Source organism: Triturus cristatus, chromosome 2_2 (genome assembly GCF_964204655.1).
Source record: "Triturus cristatus chromosome 2_2, aTriCri1.1, whole genome shotgun sequence".
NCBI classification, from domain to species: Eukaryota; Metazoa; Chordata; class Amphibia; order Caudata; family Salamandridae; genus Triturus; species Triturus cristatus.
The window spans coordinates 623,035,866-623,061,181 of record NC_140582.1 but is presented as its reverse complement, the minus strand read 5'-3'; the positions used below and the strand labels follow the sequence as shown (position 1 = coordinate 623,061,181).

The following is a 25,316-nucleotide window of genomic DNA, read 5'->3' as shown; positions in this document are numbered from 1 at the left end:
TGCACATTTAATTTAGTTATGGGTCACTATCATATGGTACTATATGTAACTAGATACTGTAAATTAAATGCTACCCACTAACGTTGCATAGTAAAACCTGTCTCCAGGTGCGCCACTGCAGTCTGAGTTAGCACATTTAAACTGCTATTTCGACCCAGCAAAACACACCTTTAGCCCGGCCTAAAAGTTCCTCAATAATGTTTACAAGTCGCCCTAAAGTAGGTTAAATCTCAGAGACTGCAAGTTTCTTACCAATTACGTTTCTAAAAATACGGTATTGGTCTTTCAACAAAAGAATTGATAGTGGGCAAGATACTAAAATAATTTGCCATCTGCACTGCTAATACTCTTAAAATCATAAGGGTGCATGGCATTTAAAAAGTAGGGCATGTACGTTTAATGTTTTACTCAACTAATGGCCCCCAAAAATGTCATTTTGCAGAACAGGACGGCATTCAATTTCATACTGATTGCAAAGGGTGGTGTCAGTCATAGTGACTGAAAATCGTGCATATTGCTAATATTCAAAATACATTTGGGCACCGGGACATGAATAAACTGAAAAATATCCATGTATTTTTAATTGTATTGCTCTTTATTTCCTATCCCATGTCTATAAATCCACAAAAAAACTGTTTTACAGGAGGTAAGGGAACATCCCCTGTTATCCGAATAACACTTGCTGGCGAGGATAATGAAGATGATGTGCAGGATCGACAAGATGGTGAAGGACATGAAGAATTTGATCAACATTGTACACAGATGTGTTTTGGTTGGGCTGTGGATAGCATACAAGCTTTGAGGTAAAAGTAATGGCCATGTTCTCTTGATAATACTGAGCTGGATAACCAGATATTTCCTTCCCATAGCAGAGGAGAGGAACACTTGCCACGCAAGAGCATGATTATCAAAAACTGCTGTACTTGCAAAAGTATGACTATATTTTGATACTTGTGGAGGGCATTAGCTTTTTTGCTAACATGAGCCTATTCATGCATGTACCTAATTGTTAGACTATAGAAACTTATAAACATATGACTGGCTACAGAAACTCCTGAAAATGGGAATAAACAAACATGTGGGCTACCTTTTCTCGGGCAGCGAGGCTCCTTAGTTGATGCTGGAGACCCTCTGCTCCATTTTCCTGCGATTCACAGCTTTTAATAAAAGCATTAAGGCTCAACTGAACAATGAGGGTTTCTTTAACTATGTAACATTAGACTCATCTCAAACATATTAGCTTGGTCCTTTCCCATACAATTTTAATCTGAAGCACAGAATGTTCATAGAATACAGGAGCATTTATTGTATTAATGGCACTTGTGCATTACAGACAAATATCATTAAACACCTAAATTACTATATATCCTAAAGATTTACAATATCACTACAAATGCATTTCCGTGGATCAGGCCGCATAATAATGCTAGCGAGTACATTTAATATCCAGCCACAATGCCCCATAAGGTACTCTGAGATTCGAATGAAGACTCAATAGTGCAAATCCGGAGGATTCTGGGAGGCAACACCCCCCCCCCCCCCTTTCAAACAGATGTCTCTAGTTCACAATCTGCATTTTCTCTAGAACTAAGCCTGAAGTGTTTCACATGGCCCGGTTGAGCACTGACAATTTCCAGTTCTTTTTCAGGGGATCCATGAAACAGCGATAGAACAAGGTAAGAAACATATCAGATAGGATGATGACAAGGCAGGAACTGCTCAGCACAGCTTTCAAAGTTTATCATCTGAAAAGAAAACAGAAGAATTAGTTTGCTGTATTTCATATTTATTATTGACACATAATGGGGTAGATAACGTAACATTTCACTTGTGCAGTGTTGCAAAGAACTGTCTATCGACTGATCGAAGCCAAAGAGGTAAAAGCCGTTTTTTAACCTGGTTGGTTGCTGCAAACATTTTAGAGGCATTTTTAGGTCTCGCCTGACCCAGCGCATGCGCTGGTCTGTTGAGATTTTTTGTGAAGGCTCAAAAAAGTGCTACCACTGTAGCCTAGAGCTACAGTGCATGTGCGCGGGCGCCTCACTTTCGCGAACGCACGGCCGCTTTAATGTTTGATCGCGATCACTTTCACAGTTTTACTTCTATGTAGTAATGGTGGCACCCGTGCACCGCCATTACTACAGAGCAGTAATAAACAGAAACAAGCATTGGCATAGCCAATAGGTCCCGCTTTTGGGACCTTTTAAGTATTTAGTTATGCAACTGTTGCATGGCTAAACACTTATAAGGTCCCAAAAGCGAGACCTATTGGCTATGCCAATGCTTGTTATTTCTGTAACAGATACCTTCATTTTCAAAATATATAAAAAAATATATATATCGGATCAGAGGTCATGTTTACTAATATTGGACTTCCAAATTAGTGCTCCAGATAATCAAAGCTCCAGGTTTTGATTATCTGGGCCATTTTACTGTCCGATAGTCTGGCAATATCTGTACTCATCAACGACGGTCCTCCATCCTACAGGAGTTTAATCTATTTATTTGTTAGATCTGGTACATAACAATCCATTGACAGAACATATAGTAAAATCTCATTTTGACAACGATACAAGAGTAAAACACAATTGCACAATAAAATCATTATCACATTAACTAATTCATCTATTAATTAATATAAATTTCATGTAATAGATAATCGCAACACAATCTAACATTTTCATTTCAATTTTTCAAATCTCAAATATCAGGCAGTGAGCAAAAAGTTCGAGATTCTGAAAAGCATGCAAGGTCTGGAGTCGGACATATAGATTTTTAATGTGTCCTGGTATATGCCTCGCAAAAAACTAAAAAGTGTGCCACGGTCTCATCAAATTGCTTACACACCTTGCATAGCTTACTATTTGATTTAGCAGTCGACCAATAACTAATAAAAGATCCTATCGGGCAAATACCTAACCAACATTTCTAAACAAAAAGGGTTCTGGCTGAGGACGGGTACATATAGTTCATAAAGTCTTACAATTTATAATCCCATTTCATAGTTAAAAACCCACTGGCCAATCTACATGTAATGGACGATAGGTGCATTCTTTCAAGAGTACAATGGCAGAATCTCTCCTTCACCATTCCTTACGCACTTGTGGAAAGAGGGGTATATCAGCATGTTCCTTCTGTATCTCTAGCAGGGTATTTTACACATTTGAACTCTTCCAATTGTATGCTGGAGACTCTGCCTAAATACTTCCAATTCCCTAGTTGTCCAAATTCTAAGACAATTTTGCACACTCTCCTATGGATTGACTCGGTAAATTACTGAAGCATCTTGTGAATTTAGATATCAAAGCTGGTCTACGTTTTAATACTACTACTACTACTAATAATAATAATGTGCTTTGGAGTAATTGTTGTGACCATGCATACGAGTCAGAGCCCGACTCCCTTTTTAATTTTTTTTATTTTGCACAGTGCTTATAAATAAATACAAACCTTTGGATTTCACCAACATAATAATTGTGCATTTTCCCCCTTTACCTCATCCCACCCACCCCCGGGGGCTGGTGAGAGCCTCTAGCTTTACATTTCCAACAGTCCTATATAATCTCTTGACAATTCATTCCTCTTCAGTGGGTAGGGAAGAGAATGACACTTGCACCTAACACAACCGCAATCTGATAAACTATTCTTATATGCCAGGATCAATCCAGTTGTATCTTGAACCTATTCAAGATTCATATGCTTTGCATCGATTGCAAGTCTAAAGGGAGGTCATTCTACTACTGTATCTCCAGGGCGTGTATCAGTCTTCCACCAAGTTCTTTCTTTTTAAATTTGCGTGCCTGGCACTGGCACCTCAGATACTATTCCGGCACAAAAGGCTTTAGCCTTAGCGTACAGGGACTGGAGTCTGCTTGGTGAGTAATTCTGTACATTATGACCATGGATTAATACCTCATCCAATGGGAAGTCAAATTTATTAAAGCTGTCTCTGTGTTCCGGGATGCTCGAATAACAAGAGACCAACAATAATCCAGCCGTCCTCCAGTAATTTCCTGTGTGAAAGTAATACTGCTATTTTCTGACAGCTAAGGACATAGTTTGTTCAGGAGAGATGAAAATGAGTTACTTACCTTTAGCTATGGTTCTCCAGTATTCGTATCTTTCATAGATTCACATGCTTGAATCATCCCCGTCGTTGTAGTGGGAGTCCCACGGCATACATATAAAAGCAGTAGATAAAACTACTATAGGCTACCATGCAATGAAGAGTCACTGCAATAGACTATCCATTTTCTTTTGTAAAAGAGAACCAAACATAAGCAGCAGCCTCTAGAACAATCCCAAGAGAGGCTAGGCTCCTCAGATTTCCAAGCACAAGTGTGAAACAATAAATCTTGAGGAATAAGGGAAGCCTCGCCGTGGAACAGGGTGGGTCGCATGTGAATCTATGAAAGATATCAATACTGGAGAACCATAGTTACAGGTAAGTAACTCATTTTCATCTCCAGTATTGGATCTTTCATAGATTCACATGCTTGAATCAGAGTAGCTAGCAGTTTCATAAACATGCATGTATAGAAATAATGTAATATATACTTGTCAAACCTTCGAGGATGGTGGGTAATAATATACATGCGAATACAGAAGCATAAATAAGATATTACACAGTAAGATATATATACATACATATATTCAGACGCTCTATTTGTATTGCATACTCCTTCTGGCAGACAAACGGATACAAACCACATAATAGGTGCAAAAATGTAATATATATATATATATATATATATATATATATATATGAGCTTGCTTCGCTCACACGCTTCTTCCAAGAGAAACAAGAACGAACGTGGACCTCGTTGTATAATTCAAGATTTCTTTATTTCTCCTTGTCCGCCATTACGCGTTTCAGCCGTCAAAAGCGGCCTTGATCACATGACAATGTTCAGACATTTTTTCCATTATTTAAAGTGCTAGTGCTTACAAAACCAACCTATCACACATGTAGAAATTGATAAACAATGAAGAAAGACTGAACTAACATCCTATAAATGAGGATCCACTTATGTAGTTCATGTACTATAGACTTAGTTGCAAGAATGCAATTAAAAAAACAATATTGGTAAAATACCTCCTTAGTACATTTCATACATGCCCATGAAGGCTATTATAACAATTAGAAAAACTTTGATGGTATTTATATTTTCCCTCTGTTAACTGTTTGAATGCAGAACGGTAAATATCCCACATGGGACTATTCTCAATCAATATAATGTTTATCAAATCACTGTTTGAATACAGATAAATAAATAACCTTCATGAAAATATTTTCAGTCGTTATGTTACATGCGTGATTGTGAAAAAGAATAATTGAGTGAATAATTAAAATCTACTTGCCATTTATCTATATAAACTACTTCTTGAGTGCCACCTCGGTTGCAATTTAATGACTATTGTCTGTATTAAGGGCGTCTATGTTAAATACACTAGAAAATGCATTGATAAATAATCATTGCATAAAATTCCCATATTTACAAATTGTAAATTCATTAATGCAAACATGAGGCACTCAGTAATTTGAAAAAGGTGCAGAAAGTGCTAATTGGTTCACAAGAGCCAATAAAAATCTAAAACAAGAGGGATTGATATTTTTACAAACATGCCAAATAGAGATGCTAGTAGGGGAGTCAGGCTGATTGGGCTAATATTTTTGCTGAATCATTTGATGACCTTGATCTATAAACCATCAGAACAAACAATAGACATAAAATATTAAAACCATATGTCTAAAATGTAAGTCTAAAAAGTTTTAAATACAATAAATATTGGGATAAGAGCAATAAGATATCCTATAAATAGACAGGGCCAAACGTACATAGCAAATAATTCACAGATTCCTTATTTCAGACATAATTCATTTTTCTAGTGTGGTTGGCAATTACAAGTAGGTGTAGAGGTCTTCAGTTGCATTTAATCCTCTTGGGTGCTTACAGTCAAATTCTAATATATAGTGAGTTTCTAGCCGCCTAAGCTTCGCTTCTCTGTCCCCTCCCCTTTTGGTGACCGGGATAGCCTCTATGACAAAATATTTTAAATGATTCGGATCACTGTCATGAAAGGTTTGGAAGTGCCTTGCGACTGGATAGTTCTGATCTTTGTTAATGATCGCTCGTATGTGCTGCAATATTCTCTTGTGTGCAGCTAGTCTTGTGCTCCCTATATACTTCAGATGGCAACTGCATTCCAAAACATATACTGCAAATTCCGTTTTGCACGTAAGATGTTGCTTAATCTCCCGGATCTTAGGTGAGAATGCTGTAGTATATGTTTTTGCGTTGTTACCAAATTTGCAGGCCTTGCAACTAGAACATTTGAAAAAGCCTTTTCTAGCAGTGAGCCACATATCCTTGCGACTCACATCTTGACTGTTGTTCGTTAATTTGTTACCCAAACTTTTTGTTTTCCTATAAGTGATGGAGGGATTAGTAAGCATGTTACCTCCTATCACCGGGTCATCTTGTATGAAATGCCAATTCCGCCTAATAATGTTTCTGATCTGCCTTTCCTGTTTAGAGTATGACAGAATCAATCTAACCGGTTGGGCGGAAGTGTTGACCGTTTGCTCAGGACGATTGGCCCTGTAAATTAAAAGTTCCTCTCTTGCCTTGGAACGTGACCTTCTGATGGCTGCGTCAACCACTCCTACATTATATCCTCTAGCTAGGAACCTAATACGGCTCTCCTGCTGTTTGATTTTCATTTCTTCCTCACTGCTGCATATTCTCCGAATGCGTAGCATTTCCCCGTACGGAATGCTTTTAATTAGGTGGGGAGGGTGAGCACTTGATGCATGGAGGATAGTGTTCCCTGCAGTGGGCTTTCGAAATAATGTAGTGGTTAAACTGCTATTTTCGACTGTTATCTGTACATCTAAGAAGGACACTGTTTGTTTACTGATGGTATGAGTAAATTTTAAATTAATATCATTATTATTGATCTGATCAATGAATTCAACAGCTTCCCTCTCAGTTCCTCTCCAGACAATAAACAAATCATCACTAAATCTGTACCAACAGATAACATTGTTGTTATAGGTGTAGTCATATTGTCGCATGAGGACCAGCTCTTCCCACCAGCCCATGAAAATACAGGCATAGCTGGGAGAAAAACTGGCCCCCATGGCTACACCCTGCGTTTGTTGGTACATTTGTCCATTAAAAAGGAAAAGGTTGTTGTCAAGACTGAATAATAACATGTCCAAAATCATTTTCGTGTGTTGAGCATACACGATGGATCTACTACTGAGAAAATACTCTACTGCTCTCAAGCCATCCTTATTACGTATACATGTGTATAGTGAGCACACATCCAAGGTTATCAACAGGTAATCTGTGCTCCATTCTAGATTGTTAATTTTGTTTAAAAAATCACACGTATCCTGAATATATGATTTTAAGTTCCTCATATATGGCTGCAGAAAGTAGTCTATGTATTTAGATAGATTCTCCAGTGGTCCATCGCAAGCAGCAATGATAGGTCTGCCAGGGGGTTTGTTCATGTTTTTATGTACTTTAGGTATAAAGTATATACATGGGATCGTAGGGTGTTCTCTTTTGAGGAATTATTATATATATATATATATATATATATATATATATATATATATATATATATATATATATATATATATATATATATATATATATATATATATATATATATATATATATATATATATATATATATATAAAAATACCCTTTCAGGCATAGAGTGACAAAGAAATTATGCAAAAAAGAAGCAGAGAACTCTGGGTAGTTCTCATGTTTAGGTGGAAAGCTATGCCTGAAAGGGTATTTTTTTTTACTTATACTGGGTTCTCCCTTGTGTCTGGACAAAGCTATACCTCTCTGAAGACCTCTAATTAGAGCGAAACACTGTCAGGGGTTGCTTTTACTCATTTCAGGTTGGCTTAGTTGGTATTTTACCAATTCAAAGCTGTAATACTGTGCCTGGAGTGGTAAATGGCTTTTGTCATTTTACAGTTCGGCAAGAACAGCACTGTGCTAGTTCTATGCTTAAAGACTTTGCTGTAGAAATGGCAAAAGACTTTGTCCATTTCTATCTCGGCGTGGATAGCACTGTGCTAATCCTATGCTTAAAGACTTTGATAGAAAAGCAGACATTCGAGGTGAACAGATCTAGAGTGTCGCTTGTGTTGAGAGTGCTCTATACAGGAGCTGCTTTCCACCTAAACTTGAGAACAACCCAGAGTTCTCTGCTTCTTTTTTGCATAATTTATTCGTCACTCTATGCCTGAAAGTGTGTGTGTGTGTGTGTGTATATTTATTTATTTCTGACATTTGTTAAGCGCAAACGAATACCCGTAGGCGTCTCGGCGCTAGACCTTAGCAGCTGTCTTTCCCCGAGGTAAGGGAAGCACGGGAGATCATGGGCACTATCACTGGTTAAACAGCCAGGTTTTCAGTTTCTTCCGAAACTGTAGAAATGAAGGGCAGGTTCTAATATGTTGAGTGTTCCATATCTTCGGGGCCGCGACTAAGAAACGGCGGTCACCCCAGGACACTGTTTTGGAGCGCGGAACCACTAGTTGGTTAAGAGTTGTAGATCGAAGCTGTCTAGCCGGCCTGTAAGGTATAAGTCGGTCCTTGAGGGGGCGTGGTCCTTGATCATGAAGTGCCTTGTAGACTATACAAAGTGATTTGAATTTAATCCTGTTTTGGATAGTCAACCAGTGGTATGTCCTTATAGTGTCAGCTATGGGTGCAAACTTAGGTGTTCTGGACAGCAGACGTGCTGCTGCATTTTGTATTGTCTGCAATTTTTTTGTTACCCTGGCTTGGGCATTTAGAAAAAGTGAGTTGCAATAATCTAATGATGAGAGTACTAGAGAACTGACCAGTGTTTTAGCGGCAGTGTCTGGTAAAAAAGGAATAATTTTCCTTATCATTCTGAGTTTATGATGGGCTGTGGCTGCTACTTTGTTTGCGTGTGCCATGAAATTAAGGTGATCGTCAAAAATTACTCCCAGATTCCTGACCTTAGGGGTCGGGTTGGGGGGAGTACCAAAGGCTGGTGGCCACCAGGATACAGGCCAGATTGGGGAAAGAGATCCAAAGATGACCACCTCCGTTTTATCGGAGTTCAGTTTCAGACAGTTATCTGTCATCCACTCTCCGATTGCCACCATTCCATTTTTAAAGCGCTCTGCCACCTCCGGTCCGTCGCCTTTGATGGCCAACACCAGTTGCGTGTCATCAGCATATGAGGTTAGGCTCATCCCATATGCTTTGATCACACATGCAAGGTCCGACACATAGATATTAAATAGTGTCGGACTGAGGGAGGAGCCTTGAGGAACCCCACACAGAAGTGACCGCTTGGCCGATTGATATGGCCCCAGTGTAACCACTTGCGTTCTATCGGCCAAGAAGGAGGAAAGCAAGTCTCTCGCAGTGTGGTGAATGCCCATCCTTCCGACACGGTCCACCAAGATCTTATGGTCGACTGTGTCGAAAGCTGCCGAGAGGTCTAACAATACAAGTAATGCTGTCCCTCCCTGGTCACGGACCATTCTGATGTCGTCTGCTGCCTTGATGAGGGCGGTTTCCGTTCCGTGATACTTTCGGAAGCCAAACTGTGTGTCATCCAGTAGCTGATGTTTCTCTATGTACTCTGATAGCTGCTGGTTCATGGCTTTCTCCGCCACCTTAGCTAGGAAAGGGAGGCTTGCTATAGGTCTATAATTCTTTAATTCCTCCTTATCTAAGTTAGATTTCTTCAGCAGTTTTTTAAGGAATCTGGGTAAATCCCAGAACTCAAGATTGTGTTACAGACAAGAGTGATGACCGGAGCAGTTATATCCATCACCTTGGGAAGGACTGAGGAAGGACAGGGGTCCAGAGCCGATCCGGTTTTAATAGACATGATAATGGTTTTTATTTGATCAGTGATGAAAGGCTGAAAACTGGACAGGGTGTTTCCTGAGGTGGTTTGAGAGGTATAGGCTCTGGTGGTGTTAGTTATTGAGGTAAAAGCTTGGTATATGTCGTTGACTTTGGAATAAAAGAATTCAGACAACGCGTCGCAAAATGATTGTGACGGAGACGGATTTAAATCTGGTACATTGCCAGATAAGGTTTTAGTAATGTCGTATAGTTGCCTACCAGAGTTTTTAGCTTTTTCGATTTTTTTCCGAAAAGAAAGTTTTTTTGGCAGCAGTAATCATAGTTTTGTAAATGGTCAGTGATTCTTTATATTTAATCTTGCTTTCAGTGTCGTAGTTTCTACGCCAGTGCCTTTCCCTATTCCTACTCAGTTGTTTTTGAGTTCTTAATTCCTCTGTGTACCACAGGGCGGTTGGTGTACTAGAATTTAGTAGGTACTAGGTGATTCGTGGCAACACCTAATCCATTCGTGGAGTTGACGGGTAGCGGTATTGGGTTCATAAGATAGCTCTGGGCATGTTTTGTCCAGTAGTATTTTTAGTCCAAAGCACTCCTTCGCCTACGCCTTGGAAAGCGCCTGTGTGTCAACGGAAAGGAGCACGGACCACAATTCGGTGCATACGATAGTTGGTTTATTCACTCAAGGTATGCCAGCCATGACGCGTTTCGACTCCGTGGAGCCTTGATCACATGACCATACATATATATATAGCGACAGCAGGAGTAGCTCCATGAACCAGTGCTGGTGTGATCAATGCGGAACAATGAGGATGAGTTGGCATGATTCCCATATTATTTTCATCAGCACTCTGGGGATTAGGGGGCATGGGGGAAAAGTGTAAGCGAAGATTACTGACCATCTTATCGAAAACGCATTCCCCCATGACCCTATCTGTGGTTACCTGCTGGCAAAGAACCGGCATTTCTGTTTACCTTGAGACGCAAATAGGCCCAGGTTGGGTATTCCCCATTTCTGGAAGATGTGATCCAGAATCAGTTGGTTTAGTTCCCACTCATGATTTGATCGATTTAAACCACTCAAGGTGTCTGCTAGGTTGTTCTTTATTCCTGGGAGATGCTCCGCTTTAATAGTTATTTGATGTTGTATTGTCCCTTCCCATATCCTTTGAGCTTCCCAGGATAGGATTGGCGATCTTGTTCCTCCCTGCTTGTTTAGATAATGCATGCAGGTGGTATTGTCCGTGGGTTTGAGGACTGAGGATGCTCTTATCCTTGGGAGGAATGATTGGAGGGCTGGAAAAATCACCCGTAGTTCCATTGATATGCATCTTAGAGAGATAGAGAGTTTCCATTTGCCGCTTATTTGGAGGTCTTGCAGATAAGCTGTACAGCCTTCCAAAGATGCATCTATGGTCAGAATAATCTCTGGAAGAGGAGAAAGGAATGACAGTCCCAGAGAGAGATTGCCACCAAAGAAGTGCATCCTTCAGGACTGTAGTTTTCCGAATTATGGAATTACGGAAGACATCACTCCGAGAAAGGATTTGAGGAGACAAACAGAAGCAAACCTTTGTTTTTTAGAGATCGTGAGCCAGAGTTTGAATGGCGCTCCGTCTCTCTGTTGATAAGAATGCCTGGTTTTTTAGGGTGTCCAGTGTTGCTCCTAGAAAGGTTAACCAATGAGAAGGAACTAGAATGGATTTTTGAAGATTGTCAGCCGTACAGAGTGGAAGAGATGTAGGCAGAAAGCAATGTCTTGTGGAGCTTGACACAGAGAAGGAGCTTTTACCAACCAATGGTCGAGGTATGGGAAGATCTGTAGGCCTTTCAATCTTAGGTATGCTGCCATGGGAGCTAGGCACTTGGTGAAAATCCGAGGAGCTGAATGAAGGCCTAAGGGAAGTACCTTGAATTAATAATGCGAGCCTGCCACAGAGAAATGTAGAAACTTTTGATGTTTCGGGTGGATAGGGGTATGGAAGTATGTGTCTTCCAAATCTAGGCTTGCTAAAACATCTGAATGGTTCAGAAGCTGCAATATATCCTGAAGAGTAACCATGGGAAAGGATTTCTTCAGTAGGTATTTGTTGAGTTTTCTGAGGTCCAGAATGGGACACCATTCCCCCAACAACTTCTTTTTTCATCAGGAAAAAGCAAGAGTAGAAACTTTTTCCTCTCTGAGAGGTGGAACACATTCTATTGCTCCTTTTTGAAGCATTAGTAAAGCCTCCTTCCTTAGCAATTGAAGATGGGGTGGTATCGATTTCTGGTACGGATGCTGAGGTGGCGTTGTGGTAAACTCTAGGGTATGACCATACTTTATTATATCTAGGACCCATTTGTCTGATGTTATTTTCTGCCATTGATGTAGGCAATGAGAAAGGGGAATTTTCTCCAGTGAAAAGACAAGGGAAGAACAGCAGGCGGCGAGGCATTGTCACTGCTTCTGGCCAGAATCCCTGTGTTGAACTTGTTGCTTTCATCTAGGTTGTCTGGAATAGGCAGCCTGTGGTGGCGCACAGTATTGCTGTGGTTGTGAATCTTTGGCCGATGTTATCCAAGCGCCTCCCTTCTCTGTCAGGCGGAGCAGTAATGGGCGCTAGAGGGTTCCTCGATCTCCGTTGAGTGGCCTGCGAGATAATGGAGCCAGGCTTAGGATGTCCTACTAGACAAGCTGGAGCATCAACTGGAGCTTTATACTTCTAGTTGATCATCGTTAAGACAGGGATAACTGTGGCAGGTGTCCTCATTATTGTTACACCTTCTTCCCAGATGTGACCTACAATGGGTATAGATCTAAAAGATTTCCTGGATAGATCTTTGAAATCATAGAGAAAGCAGTCTGATTGCTTGACTGTAAAAGACAGTTGGAAACATGACGCTGCTCTTTCTATTAAGGCGTGTAAACCGCCGATATTCTCTGGCGGAGACTACAAATTGCAGAGAAGGATACGCAGGCGTCGATATGATGTAGTCCTTCCATTCATCTCCGGTTTGCCCATCTTTTTGAGGTTGATTTCCCCAATTTCTCCTTCATCAGAAGTATGCTGATGATATTGCAGCAAAACAATATCTCCCGTAGGGGAGAGCGCAGACAAAGGTACAGAGGTACGTGGTGGAGTATGCGGCAGGTGGTGGTAGCAGTGGAGGAACAGCCACTGACGGAAAGCGTGTGTGATAGTCATGTAATAAATCTGGATGGCCTTGTAACAAAGTAACTGGAAAGCGGACCATAGGTTCATTAACTGGTTCCTCAAACTGAATCTTTGCAGGAGGAGGGTGATATTCTTGTTGGTAGTATACCTCATATTCGTCATCTTCCTCTTGATATTTTACATGCAATTGAGAAGGACTTCCATCGTCAGACTCCTCTAAAAAGGTTGAAGGTGGTAAAGGAGAAACTAAGGCTGGATTTAGCAATAATTGCCTTGCCTACGGTGTCATCGATGAGAACGTCGTCGATGGGTACATAGGTGTAAGCTGTAAGGTGGATGGACGCTTACGACCGGGCGTGGGATAAAGCGTTGTCCGTTTTGTCGAGGGTAGCGGAGTGTGTGTCATCGACGAGGACATGACAGGAGCGGATGAAGTCGTCGTCAGCACGATATTGTCGTCGACGCGGTCCTAGATGAGGTCGTCAACAGAGCCACGGTCGTCGACAAGGACACCGACAAAAAGGTTGTAGTCATCAGAGTCACTGTCGACGGTGAAGCCATTTTTTCGACGAGGAGGTAGGAGAAACTTCTCTAGAAGGTGATTTTTGCGTCGGTGGTGATCCAGAAGTAAACGCCGTCAGTGACAAGTTTTTTAGAGACTGAAATGTTCATTAAGTGAATAGAAAAGTGTTTTTCCTTCTTGTGGCTTTTTTCCTCAGTAGGAAATAGAAGCTTTCCTTTTTGTGAGGTGCCTGCATCTTCCTGACGAGACCTTTTTGAAGTCTTTTTTCTTGGAAATCTCAGGAGATTCAAGAGGTCCATTTCTCCTTTTGGGTGTTTCCTTAGAAGCCTGTGAGGTAGAGCTCTCCTCATCCTCAGAGACGACGTCAGATTTAGAATTAAGTTTCTGAAGCCAAATCAATAATCTACCCTCTCTATCATTGAGAGTTTTTGTAGAGAAGGTTCTACAGATTTTACAGTCTTTTACCTTATGTTGAGGGCAAAGGCAGTAGATGCAGCTCTTGTGTGGATTCTCAGCATGCAGCCTCTTCTTACTGCATGATCCACACGACCTGAAGAGACCTTTCTTTGAAGATTCTGACATACTGACTAGAAATCTGGATAAACAAGAGAAAACTGAGCAGAGCTCAGGGAGACTCCCTTTCACACGATGTGCGGTAGAAAATCTGAGGAACCTAGCCTCTCTTGGGATTGTTCTAGAGGGGGTCCGTCGCCTGATTGGCTGCTGCTTAAGTTTGGTTCTTTTTTTTGGAGCGGACGGACATTTTCACTGCTGTGCCTTTTGAGCTCATTGGCAGTAGGCCAGTTTAAATGAAGTAAAGAGGAACCCAGCTTCACTTCATCCAGTTCTGTATCTCCCAAACGATACTGTCCAGATCTTAATATCACTGTTATAATCACTACTCAAGGGTAATACTATGCATATTTCCTGCATGTATATGGAAACATGACACCCACAATGACAACAGGTTAAGTAATGGCTTTCTATGTATGTTGAGAAGTATGGGGAACAGGGATAGCCATGAAGAACTCAACAACAGGACTGAGCAGCTGACAGACATCCTATCTCTCTCACCACCTGAAAAAGCCAGAAACAGGTCCGGACTGGGATCCAAAACCAGTTTTGGCAAATTTTGCAGGCCAAGCCCACATGCTGCACATAGTGAGCGAGCCTGGCAACTGAGAACGGCGGGTGGTGAGGCTGGGAGTTCTCACCCCAAGAAAGTTTGGAAAGATACTGCATAAATAATCCGTTTTGAAAACACATTTTTCATTATAAAATCTTGTATCTTGTCCAATCATTGAATAGGTAGATAGAAGAAGATTTGAGGCAGCTGTATGGCTGCCACGTTTTAAAATCATTTGTTCTGCAAAGCGCAGAAGGGCTGCAGGCAAGAAATGCGGCCGGCACAGCTCCCAGCAACAAAACTAGCAATCACACATCACACCTGCCAGTCACCAGCAAAATTCCTGGGGGCAGTATGGCCAGTCCAGGCTTGATTAGAAAGGTAAACCTCAAACCATTTGAGAGACACTGATTTAAACCTCACTACCATCTAGAGTTGGTGTAAAAACGTACTTGCGAGGTCAATGATTTTGAAAGCAGCAGAGAGGTCGGGGAGCATTCAAAGTAGAGGTGAACGATATATGATACTCCGCCGGCAGAATTGGTGGAATGTTGTCCACTCTGCGTTCCCCTTGTAATGGGGAAACTCGGCCAAATTCTGCCAATCGCCATGTGGTGGAGTTTTTTCTCACCCCCCAGTAAGTTGGTGTGCATGAGAGATTTGGCATCACCTAGTGTGTTTTTCAGTCACTTGTAGTGCACCCGGTGAGATTTTGCCAAAGTAGGCGGTCACGACCATTTGCGCTCAGAAAGATGCACTCTAGTAGAAAATCTACTTGAGCATTAACAACATCAACTAGAGAAGCTGTGCCCTCTGGTGCGCAGAGGTGCTGTGTGTGCTGTTTTTTCAGCAAGGAATGAACTCCCGGCTCTAAATAACAGAGTGAGCAGTGCAACATGCAGATTACCACCCATTCGCAGAATCTCTCAGTTTTTTTGAAACTCAGTGGAATTCCGCGGAGTGAAACTCCGCAAGTTAAGCCAGGCCTAATTAAAAGCGCAGCCCACCACACTTTGACTATTTTGTTCACTGTAAAGACTATTTCTTCCATACTTTCCTGCAGCAGAAATCCTTTCTTAAGACTTTACAGTGACACTATGAGGTGAAGTCAGGGGAGTCCTTCGCTGTGCAGGCAAAACACATCAGATAAAAAAAAAAATCTGTTTAAAATCATATAAGATTAGTTAATAAAAAAAAGGTTCAATGAAGAGCAGGTGCTGTAACAGAAAGGAAAGGAAGCTGCATATTCAACATGCATTACAGGCATGATGACAAAGTAAACAAGCACTGGCAAAGCCAATAGGTCTCACCTTTGAGAACCACTGGTGGTATCAATGATTCTAGTGACGCCGTGCAGCACAGTTAAAGAGCAAACCAAATAAACTATGCTTGCAACATACACACACTTCACTCAAAATGTGTCTGTTTTTTTCGTTTTTATATACTGATGCAAGTTGGATTGCTTAAAAAGAAAACACTATTTAAAAAAAAAAAGGAAGTGCCAAAGCGTTTTTTGTGGGTTTTAAAGTGGGTGGATGGAAGCTAGGAGAGTGGGGGTGACAGCAACATGGAGTAAGCACAACACAGCCGGGTGTGGGTAGACGCGCATGGGTAAGAGCAACATGGAAAGCAGAACTTCACAAGGGAGACAGCTGGAATACACATGCACTCTCATGCAATGCTTAACCAAAAAGTGAAAAGGAGTGTCTGAAAAGTAAATAGTGTGGGGACACAAGTAACAAGGGAGGGACAAACTCAAGAGCAAGGAAAGCCCACACAATTAGTCTTCGAAGTAGGACTGTTTGCGTTTGTAGAATGCTTTATTAAAAAGCATGCCACATAATGCGATGATCATCCGTTTTCTTATTCTCACTCCTACAGCAATTTAAATGTACAAGGCAATCAAATATGAAGTTTATACAAATGTGAATCTGCCCAGTGAGCACTCACCCTAGGGTTCACAGCAACATCCTACTCAACGTTCACATAAGCCCTTCTGGTTTTCATCTGCTGCATTTTGTTTCTCTATTTATGGGGAAAATAAAGGCGGCTGCACCTCCCATTGTGTCAGGATCTGTGATGCTCCCTGAAGACGGGCGAGTAGCCCGAAATGCATAGGAGCTACAAAGATGTAATGATAAAAATTCAGGAAGCTTCATAAATGAATTGAAATGAAGAGAATTTCAATGAAGTGAGAACGGAAGTAGAAATAAAGAAATGCGTGAAAAATCAATTTTCTGTTGTGAAACTTTCTTAAGTCCTGATATCAGGAGTGCCCATGGGGGTGCAACCAACTTTGGAAGCACAATTAAGCACTCTTTACTGAGACGTCTCAAGGACGGAAGACGCCACCCAGGGAGCACCCAAAAAATTCAAAGAGTCGTACACAAAAATACAAAAACCACAGAGGTAGTGCTCAAGCTACAATTTCATTAATTTCGTTTTTAACATTGAGAGTTCAAAATGCTATAAAATGTCGTATCAAGAGGATGGAAAGAGACAAGAAAAGGACCTTTATATAGTGCCTTAAAGTATACAGTCAAATTGACAAATGGAATCTCTCTTAGTGCATTGGTTGCAAGGTTTAGAACGGTTGGTGGTGGTTACCAGAATGTATACAGTGTCCTCTACTTCTAATTGCCGGCTGACATGATAAAAGTTTTAAGTGCCCATTCTTGAAGGCAGGAAACCTGGTAGTTGTGTTATAAGAACAACCATAAGAATAAGTCTCGTCCATGGCCATGGCCGAGCACTAATTAGTGACTTTTCTGAACAAACCCTGCTCTTGTTTATGTCTTGGAGCACTCATGAATGGAGTGTTCTGTTCGGACCTTATATATTGCTGGCGTATGTGGTACCAAAATGCAAGCTGGGTTCCGTATTGTTAGCTTGGGAAATATCAGGTCTTTAATTCATTTCTACAACTTCAGATGAAGCATTCTACAGAGACTACAGAGGAATAATAAAACCCCATAGCTGTAAACACTGTTAAGCCACCAGTACCACTGTATATGGAGTCTACCCAGAAAGGGGGGCAACCAGGAGTAACAGCGGGCCAGCCCCTGGAGGCACTGTTAATCCATCAGTAACATACTATAAGTAGTCAAACCATGAGGGATAGGGGGTATACGTTGGAGGCACTGTAAGCCACAAGTACCTATTTAGGAACATACCAAAAATACACCTGCTTATTTTCATGCACCCTGCTAGAATCAGCCTAGAGGTTGAGAACTGCACTTGGAGAATGTGTGCAGAGGGGGTGAACTGGGGAGGAGAGGGGGGTGAGATGGGGAGTGGGGTGGGTGGGAGTGAGGGATGGATGCTAACAGTGCTCTGGGTGGGGATAGAGATTTGGCCCTGTTCATCATTTCAGGGCCAGACAGGATAAGACACTCTCAACCTGGTTGCCCTTTACTTCGAACACAGACTGGCCACCTTTAAAAGGGAAGTTAAGTAACCAGAGGATAAGGAGAGCGGGGGCATAAGTAAAAAAATCAGGAGGAGGAAGAGGGGGATCCCGGACTACAATGGAGAAAGGGTGATAGCATTATACTGGATCAGGTACCAAGAACTGCTGAAAGCAAATAAAAGGACAAATAGACTCTCGTAGATTTACTAATGGAGGACGTTTATTTGCAATAAACACCTGAATGGTTGAGAGCAGCATTTCTGTAACACCAATACTGATTATATTCCTAAACTGCAAAAGAGAGGGGAGTTATGAATGTGGGAATTTGCCTATGATGACTTAAGCTTTAAATTACTTCTAAAGAATGGAATGCTCCGATCATATAACCTGGCATAATATCAAATCCAAGGTTCAATTGGGGGAGAGGCCCTGCCTGGGCTCCGACAAATTAGCCCACAAAAGGAATGATGAAACATCATAGAACGTTTAGAAAAAAGAATACCGACAATAAATCAACCTCTACAGGATACTTCTAGGATCAGGATTCGTTAATCGCCCCTTATCAAAATAGCACTGGTTGTCTACTGTGTATTTAAATGACATGAGAAATGTAGGCATAACATGATAATAATGGGATCTGCCTTTCTTGTGGTGCAGTGTTTTCTGAAAGTGGATTGTGTAAGGACGAACAGAACTTCATCCGATCTGCACAGATAACCGAGGATTGTAGCTTAATTACCACCTCTACAAGATGATACAAAGAATACTTAAGGTTAAAAAACTTTACTAGGAATAAAACAAAACAAATTATATTGGTTAACAGGAAATTTCTATTATCTGAACTTACCAACAGAGTGGTTGTCGTCTTCTAGTTGATTTTCCACTTGACAACTCTCCTCAGATGTGCTGCTCCTGTCACTAGAGCCGGTGCCTTTGTTGCCTTCATCCTCATCGGAATCTTCCTTCAGCGGAACCAACGGACAACTTTCTTTCTTTGGTGAAACTCTCAGAAGCTCGGAAAGGCCAGCTGATAGAGGAACTGCTTTATCTTGGATTTGGAGAATTGACTCGAATGCATTCGGGCTTTGTGTAGTATTTTCAATATTACTGCACAGCTTCGACTTCTGAGAAAGAGCTCCTTTGTCTTCGATTTTCTCATTAATTTGTGGCGTTTGGGTTGTAACAATAGGATGATAAGGGAACAAAATGCGTTCTCTAGTAAAGGGAGTCTGCACGGGGCCAAACATAAATGTAGACTTTGCGGTGCTAAACATAGGAGTGAAGGAAGCGCCTGGAGGCGGAGGGCTTTTAGATATATTATTAGACAGTGGGAACAAGGAATTACTTTCCAAACCAGCAGCAAGTTCTGAATGTACTGGAAGCGATTTTTCATCATTTGAGAGTGCCACGCTGTTTAAACGTTCTGTTTCTTTTCCCTCTTCTCGCGTACTTGATTGGGAAACATTTGATGAAAGTAGTAAAGTGACAGGCACGTTGACAGAATTATCCTTACTGGTGTATCCAAATGAAAAGCCTGCTGTATATTTAGGGTCCGTAGCACAACTGCTTGAGTGAAATGAAGATGTGTTCTTTCCAGGTGTCGATGGAGCCGATTTCTTTTTAACATCCGCATCCATCTCTGCAACACCTTTCAATAAAGTCGAGGCCTTAGAATTTGGAGGTTTTGATTCTGGTATATGTCCTTTAAGAGAGCTAAAGTTAAATCCTCCATCTGTATTTTCAAGTAGGCTTTTCTTCTCACATCTCATTTTAAACTTTTCACTCTCTCGAAGATGACGGAGAGGCTGGGCTACAGTGAAGGAAAATGAAGGATTTCCTGGCTTGTTAGCACTAAATGGTAAACTATCTTTAGAATCACCAAAGCTAAATAAAAAATTGGCCTTTGCAACTGCAGGTATGGTCTTTGCATTATCCAGGTCAGATAAGGCTACAGACGCTGCAGTGGGCGAGGAGGCTGAACCACTTAACAGCCTACCGCAAAGTTCTGGCACAATACTTTCATTATGATGGGTTGTACTTTTATCCCCACGTGCGTAAGGGTGAACAGATACATTCATGGGTGCTTCTTTTGTATTAGATTGGTGATCTCCATTTTCAGTCAGTGAAACATCAATTGAATTAGAAGTGAACATAAAAGGAGCATCTCTGTTTGGCATCTGAATAGATAATTTGTCAGAAGATGCTTGATCAGGTGAATCTGCAATGCATTTAGCTTCTTTTACACCAAAAATAAACCCATTTTCCAAAGGAGGGTCCTGTGAACTATCTTGATGGGAGGCAAATAGCTCATCAACTTTCTGATTTGTTTGAATAATGTTAGTACTTATTTTTGAGACACTGGTAAGGCTCGAACTTAGATGACAGCTATTATTGAAACACCGCTCCCTAGTAAGTTTTGGTCTTCCTTTCCTGCGCTCTCTTGCGATTACTAGATTAGGCATTTTATCAAAAATACCAGGATTTGACATTAGTTCTCTTTTACTCTCTGGCACAGAATCAACAGTTACATCATGTGTCACTTGACGATGGCTATCATAGTATTTGAGACGCAGCTCCTGTAATTAACAGAAAAAGAAAACATTTAAAAAACCACTGACAGTGGATGATGTGTTTTGTCAACATAAATTGTCTCATTTGCAGATGCATGCACTTCACCAGGCAACAGTCAGTGACCAGGTCTACAAACAACTTTTTTGGTACAAAAGGTTTTTTCCATGTCCTTTTTCCCCGACACACAAATGACAAATTCACCAAGGAGTATGTATTTCTTTAGCGTGAACCTCGACAAAAGGTAGTGTTGGAGTCTTCATGTGTAGTGTCTACTCACAAGCAGATAGGGTTTTGGGGCCCGAGTCTGAGTTTGACGGTGCGGGAGGGATAGGGGGGCACATCATGCGCCCCCCTGCATGAATCCCCATGGACCGGAGGCAGCAGGGGGCCCTGTAGGGCTCCCATAGTTTTCTCACCACCACAGTTTTCATGGTAGGCGCACTGCTGCCCCACCTCGGGTTTGGCAGTCCATGGACTGCCAAACTCTGAATCATCCCCTTGGTCTCATTCTTCAGGACAAAACAAGGAAGTGCGACAGCCCTTGGTGGTTGGGAATTCACAAGAATAAATCGATAAACTCCTGCAGGCCGATGAACACATCCAGAGGGGTACACAGCTAAAGGATGAACAGCTGGTTGATTGATGATCCTTGAATAAGAACTCCTTCCGGGCTCGGAGGAATTAATAGATTTATTCTTGTGAATTCCCAAACACTAAGGGCTGTCGCACTTCCTACTTTTGTCTTGAAGAAGACCCTACTTAATGTATCTACAAACACATATATATATATATATATATATATACACACACATATATATGTACATATATATACGTATATATACACACACACATATATATATACACACACACATATATATACATATACACACACATATATATACATATACACACACATATATATATATACACATATATACACACACACACACACATATATATATTATCTACTGGCGGTCGCCAGTAGATAGTTATAGTTAGGACCGTGTTTCCATAGGAAATCCGCAACATTCTATTTGGAATAACTTTGGCGCCGGTCGACGAATCCTCGCGAAATTTTCAAAACTAATGGGGCGCTACGCTCTGCTCCTACCCTGAAAGTCTCGGGGGGATTCGTCAAGCGGGGGCTGAGAAAAAAGGGGGGTCAACGAGTTTTCCCCATGCATTTTCCCATAGGACCTTTAGTCCGAGCTACAGCCCGAACTGCTGAACAGAATTACTTGAAATTTGGCAGAGAGGTAGTCCTCAGGTCAAGGATGTGCCTTTTGTAGGTCTGGTGTAAATCTGTTCAGTAGGTCCTGAGAAAATAGCATTTAAATCAATATATATATCTGTAAGCGCGCTCCGTGCGCTTACCGTAAGCTTACCGTACGCATACGGTGTCGTGCGCGAGCTCAATTCTGATTGGTGGTTACATGACTGTAAACATTCAAATCGGTCGAAATCAGGAAGTGTCGGCAGCCATTTTCTGTCTCTCGCACTGAGAAACAAAGGTGGGGAACGTGAAAAGGGGGCAACGAAGAGAGTTGCAGACCCCCTAGTGTTTGTCAGGGGGTCCAAGAAGGACCCAAAAGTACGAAAAATACATTTAATAATTTAAAAAAAAAATCGCGGAGTGCGCGTACGGTAAGCTTCCCTTACGCGCACGGGAAAAAAAAATAAAAAATAAAGAAGTAACAATCACATTTATTAAATAAATTAAAGGACCCACAAGGGAGAAAAAAACAAATGTTACTTTGTAAAAAAAAGGCGATGCGCGCACGGCATGGACTGCGCAACGTGAAATTTTTAAAACTAATGGGGTGCTCCGCTCAGCTCCTACCCTGAAAGTCTCGGGGTGATTCGTCAAGCGAGGGCTGAGAAAAAAGGAGGGTCCCAAAATGCGTTTTCCCCATGCATTTTCCCATAGGACCTTTAGTCGAAGGTACAGCCCGAACGGCTGAACAGAATTACTTGAAATTTGGCAAAGAGGTAGTCCTCAGGTCAGGCATGTGCCTTTTGCTTAAATGGTGTAAATCCATTCAGTAGTTCCTGAGAAAATCAAAAGTAAAATAACATATATCTGGGCTGAGCCTAACCACACATCTCATCGCGAGATCTGATTGGCTGTCAGCACTTCATCCAAGAAGTGTTGGCAGCCATCTTGGGGCCAATATACATGATAGCACCTCATTAAAAAGCATTACAGTTAATAGAAGGTTTTAAGACTTTAGTTACATTATAAATCATTTGTTGTTTTTTTTGTTAAACTTTTTATTAGAAACCGTTGATACACAATAAAATACAGACAAGGGCCTACAACCACCAGGGCCGGCCGCTATAGAGCCCGAGGGCCCGCAGTGCCCGCAGTGCAACGCCACACATTCAAATGATCCAGAGGCAAAGCTCCCGGCAGTTCGTGAGCACATGTAACAGGCCGTGGCCATAGGCCAGGAGCATTCGGAATAAACAGTTTCATTTTTTATTAAATATAAAACACACTCAAGGCAATGAGAGTCTGAAATAGCAGCGTGCTCTTCCCAGGAGGGGGAATAACGTACAGTGTCCAAAGCAGGTCTTGTCTGGAAGCGGTAGAGGGGGGCAACGGGAGAACAAAGCATGGAGCACATCTCACACCATCCCGCGGAATGCGTGGCTAGGGGGACAAAGCAATATCGATCTCTAATGGCAGAGGCGGGGTGCAGATACGTCCTCGATATAAATTCCATGGACCCCATACCTTAGCCCACTTCCCTGGCTTGCCTCTCGCCACATACACCGTCTTTTCCCTAAACATGCACCAGTCCATATTCTCCTTCCATACCTCGATCGTGGGCGGGCTCGGGGAGCCCCACAGCTGTGCAATGTTACGCTTAGCCACCATGTACCCCAAGGTCACCCACTGCGTCTGTGCCGCATTACAATCATTCGGTTCCCAGACATTCAACAAGCACCTCCTAGCCTCTGGCAACAGAGCAACGTGCGTGACCTCCTCCATTACGGTGTGGATACCGTTCCAAAATCGCACAACCTCCGAACATTCCCATAAGATATGGAGAAAGGTACCCGACAGGCCACATCCACGCTTACACTGTCCATCCATCGAGTAACCCATACGCAGCAAACCGGGCCCCGTGACATACACTCTATGAAGGATCTTCAGCTGTACGAATCGTAAGCGGGCCGGGATCGCCACCTTTTTCGGGGAGGCCACCGCCGATACCCAGTCCTCGTCGTCCAATTCCAAGCCATCGCCTGTCCAAGCGTCCCGCAGACGGAGCAGCAAGTCCGCGCGATCATTAATGAGTTTCTTATAAATCAGAGAAATAGTGCTGTCGGGCACGTAGCCATCCAACACTCTATCCTCCAGTGGGGAGTACTCGGGGATAGCAGCAACGTCTGGAAAAACCGAACACAGTGCATGGTAGACTTGAGCATACCAGAAGTACTCTCTATCGTTTAATTTATATTCAGTTTTAAGCATTTCAAACGTTTTGAAAGACCCCTTCGCCCAAAGATCACCCACCTTACATATACCAATCATATCCCATTTCTCAAAGCCTTTCGATCTCCACAAACAGCCCAACCGCTCAGAGGCATACAACGGCATCGCCCGAGTCAAGTGATCCCTCCACCCCATCGCAGCATTCGCCGCGTGCCACACACGTACCGCAACCTGCGTGGGTCCTGTCAACCGCGTGCCCGGAGTCACCGAGTACAGCGCCCTATTATAGTCCCCACCCGGGAGCAGAAATTTATCCATCTCGAAGGCCGGATTCAAGGCAGGACCGTATATCCCGTGGTTCACCGCCGCCAACTGAGACGCCCAATAGTTTCGTTTAATATCGGGGAGGGCGACCCCCCCATCGTACCAAGGGAGCGTCAACTTGGCGAGAGCAATCCGCGGCCGCCCGTCCCAAAACAGTTGGCGCTGAAGACCCTCCACCTCCCGGAAATAACGGGCTGGCACGACATCTAGAGTATTTTGCAAAGCGTACAAGAAGCGAGGTAGTGACATCATTTTAAACAATGCCGCCCGTCCAAGTGGCGAGAGCGGAAGCCGTCGCCACCTCGCGACGTCGGCCTTCAATCGCTGGAGGGGAGGGAGAAGGTTTCGCTCATAGCGGACCGCGGGATCCAGTGAGATAAAGATTCCCAAATATTTGAACCCCAGGGTAGCAATCTGGATAGGGCAATCCCGTGGCAGGAGGGGGGCCTCACCCGAGAGGACGTAAACACACGACTTGGCCCAGTTGATGACCAGGCCGGAGTTGCGACCAAAGGAATTCAGTACGTCCACCAATACAATCAGCAACTGTCGGGGAGAGGTGAGATACAGAAGGATGTCATCCGCGTAAAGGGAGACACGGTCTTCAAACTCCGGCGTCCATCTAATGTCTCGCAACGACGGCTCCCAACGCAACCAGGCGGCGAGAGGCTCCAAAGAAAGTGCAAAGAGAAGGGGTGATAATGGACATCCCTGCCGCGTACCTCTCCCCAGTGCGAAGGGAGCCGACACCCTACCATTCACCACCACCTGAGCCAGAGGGTCCGCATATAGTAATTTTACCCAACCAATAAATTCAGGGCCGAACCCAAATTTCGCCAACACGGCCCAAATATATGGCCACTCCAAAGTGTCGA

The 25,316-nt window shown here is 42.4% G+C and overlaps 1 protein-coding gene across 2 annotated transcripts in view; it reads right to left on the bottom strand.

Moving 5' to 3' along the window:
• Positions 1-1,286: 1,286 nt before the first annotated feature.
• LOC146862589 (uncharacterized) overlaps positions 1,287-25,316 on the bottom strand; it is a 217,466-nt gene continuing 193,436 nt past the window's right edge. For both annotated transcript variants that reach the window (XM_085641795.1, XM_085641794.1), the window contains 2 exons: positions 18,952-20,680; positions 1,287-1,745 (listed from right to left, as the gene is read on the bottom strand). In XM_085641795.1, the coding sequence (XP_085497921.1) occupies positions 1,732-1,745; positions 18,952-20,680 (1,743 nt within the window). In that variant the 3' untranslated portion in view covers positions 1,287-1,731. The remainder of the gene's footprint in view (positions 1,746-18,951; positions 20,681-25,316) is intronic.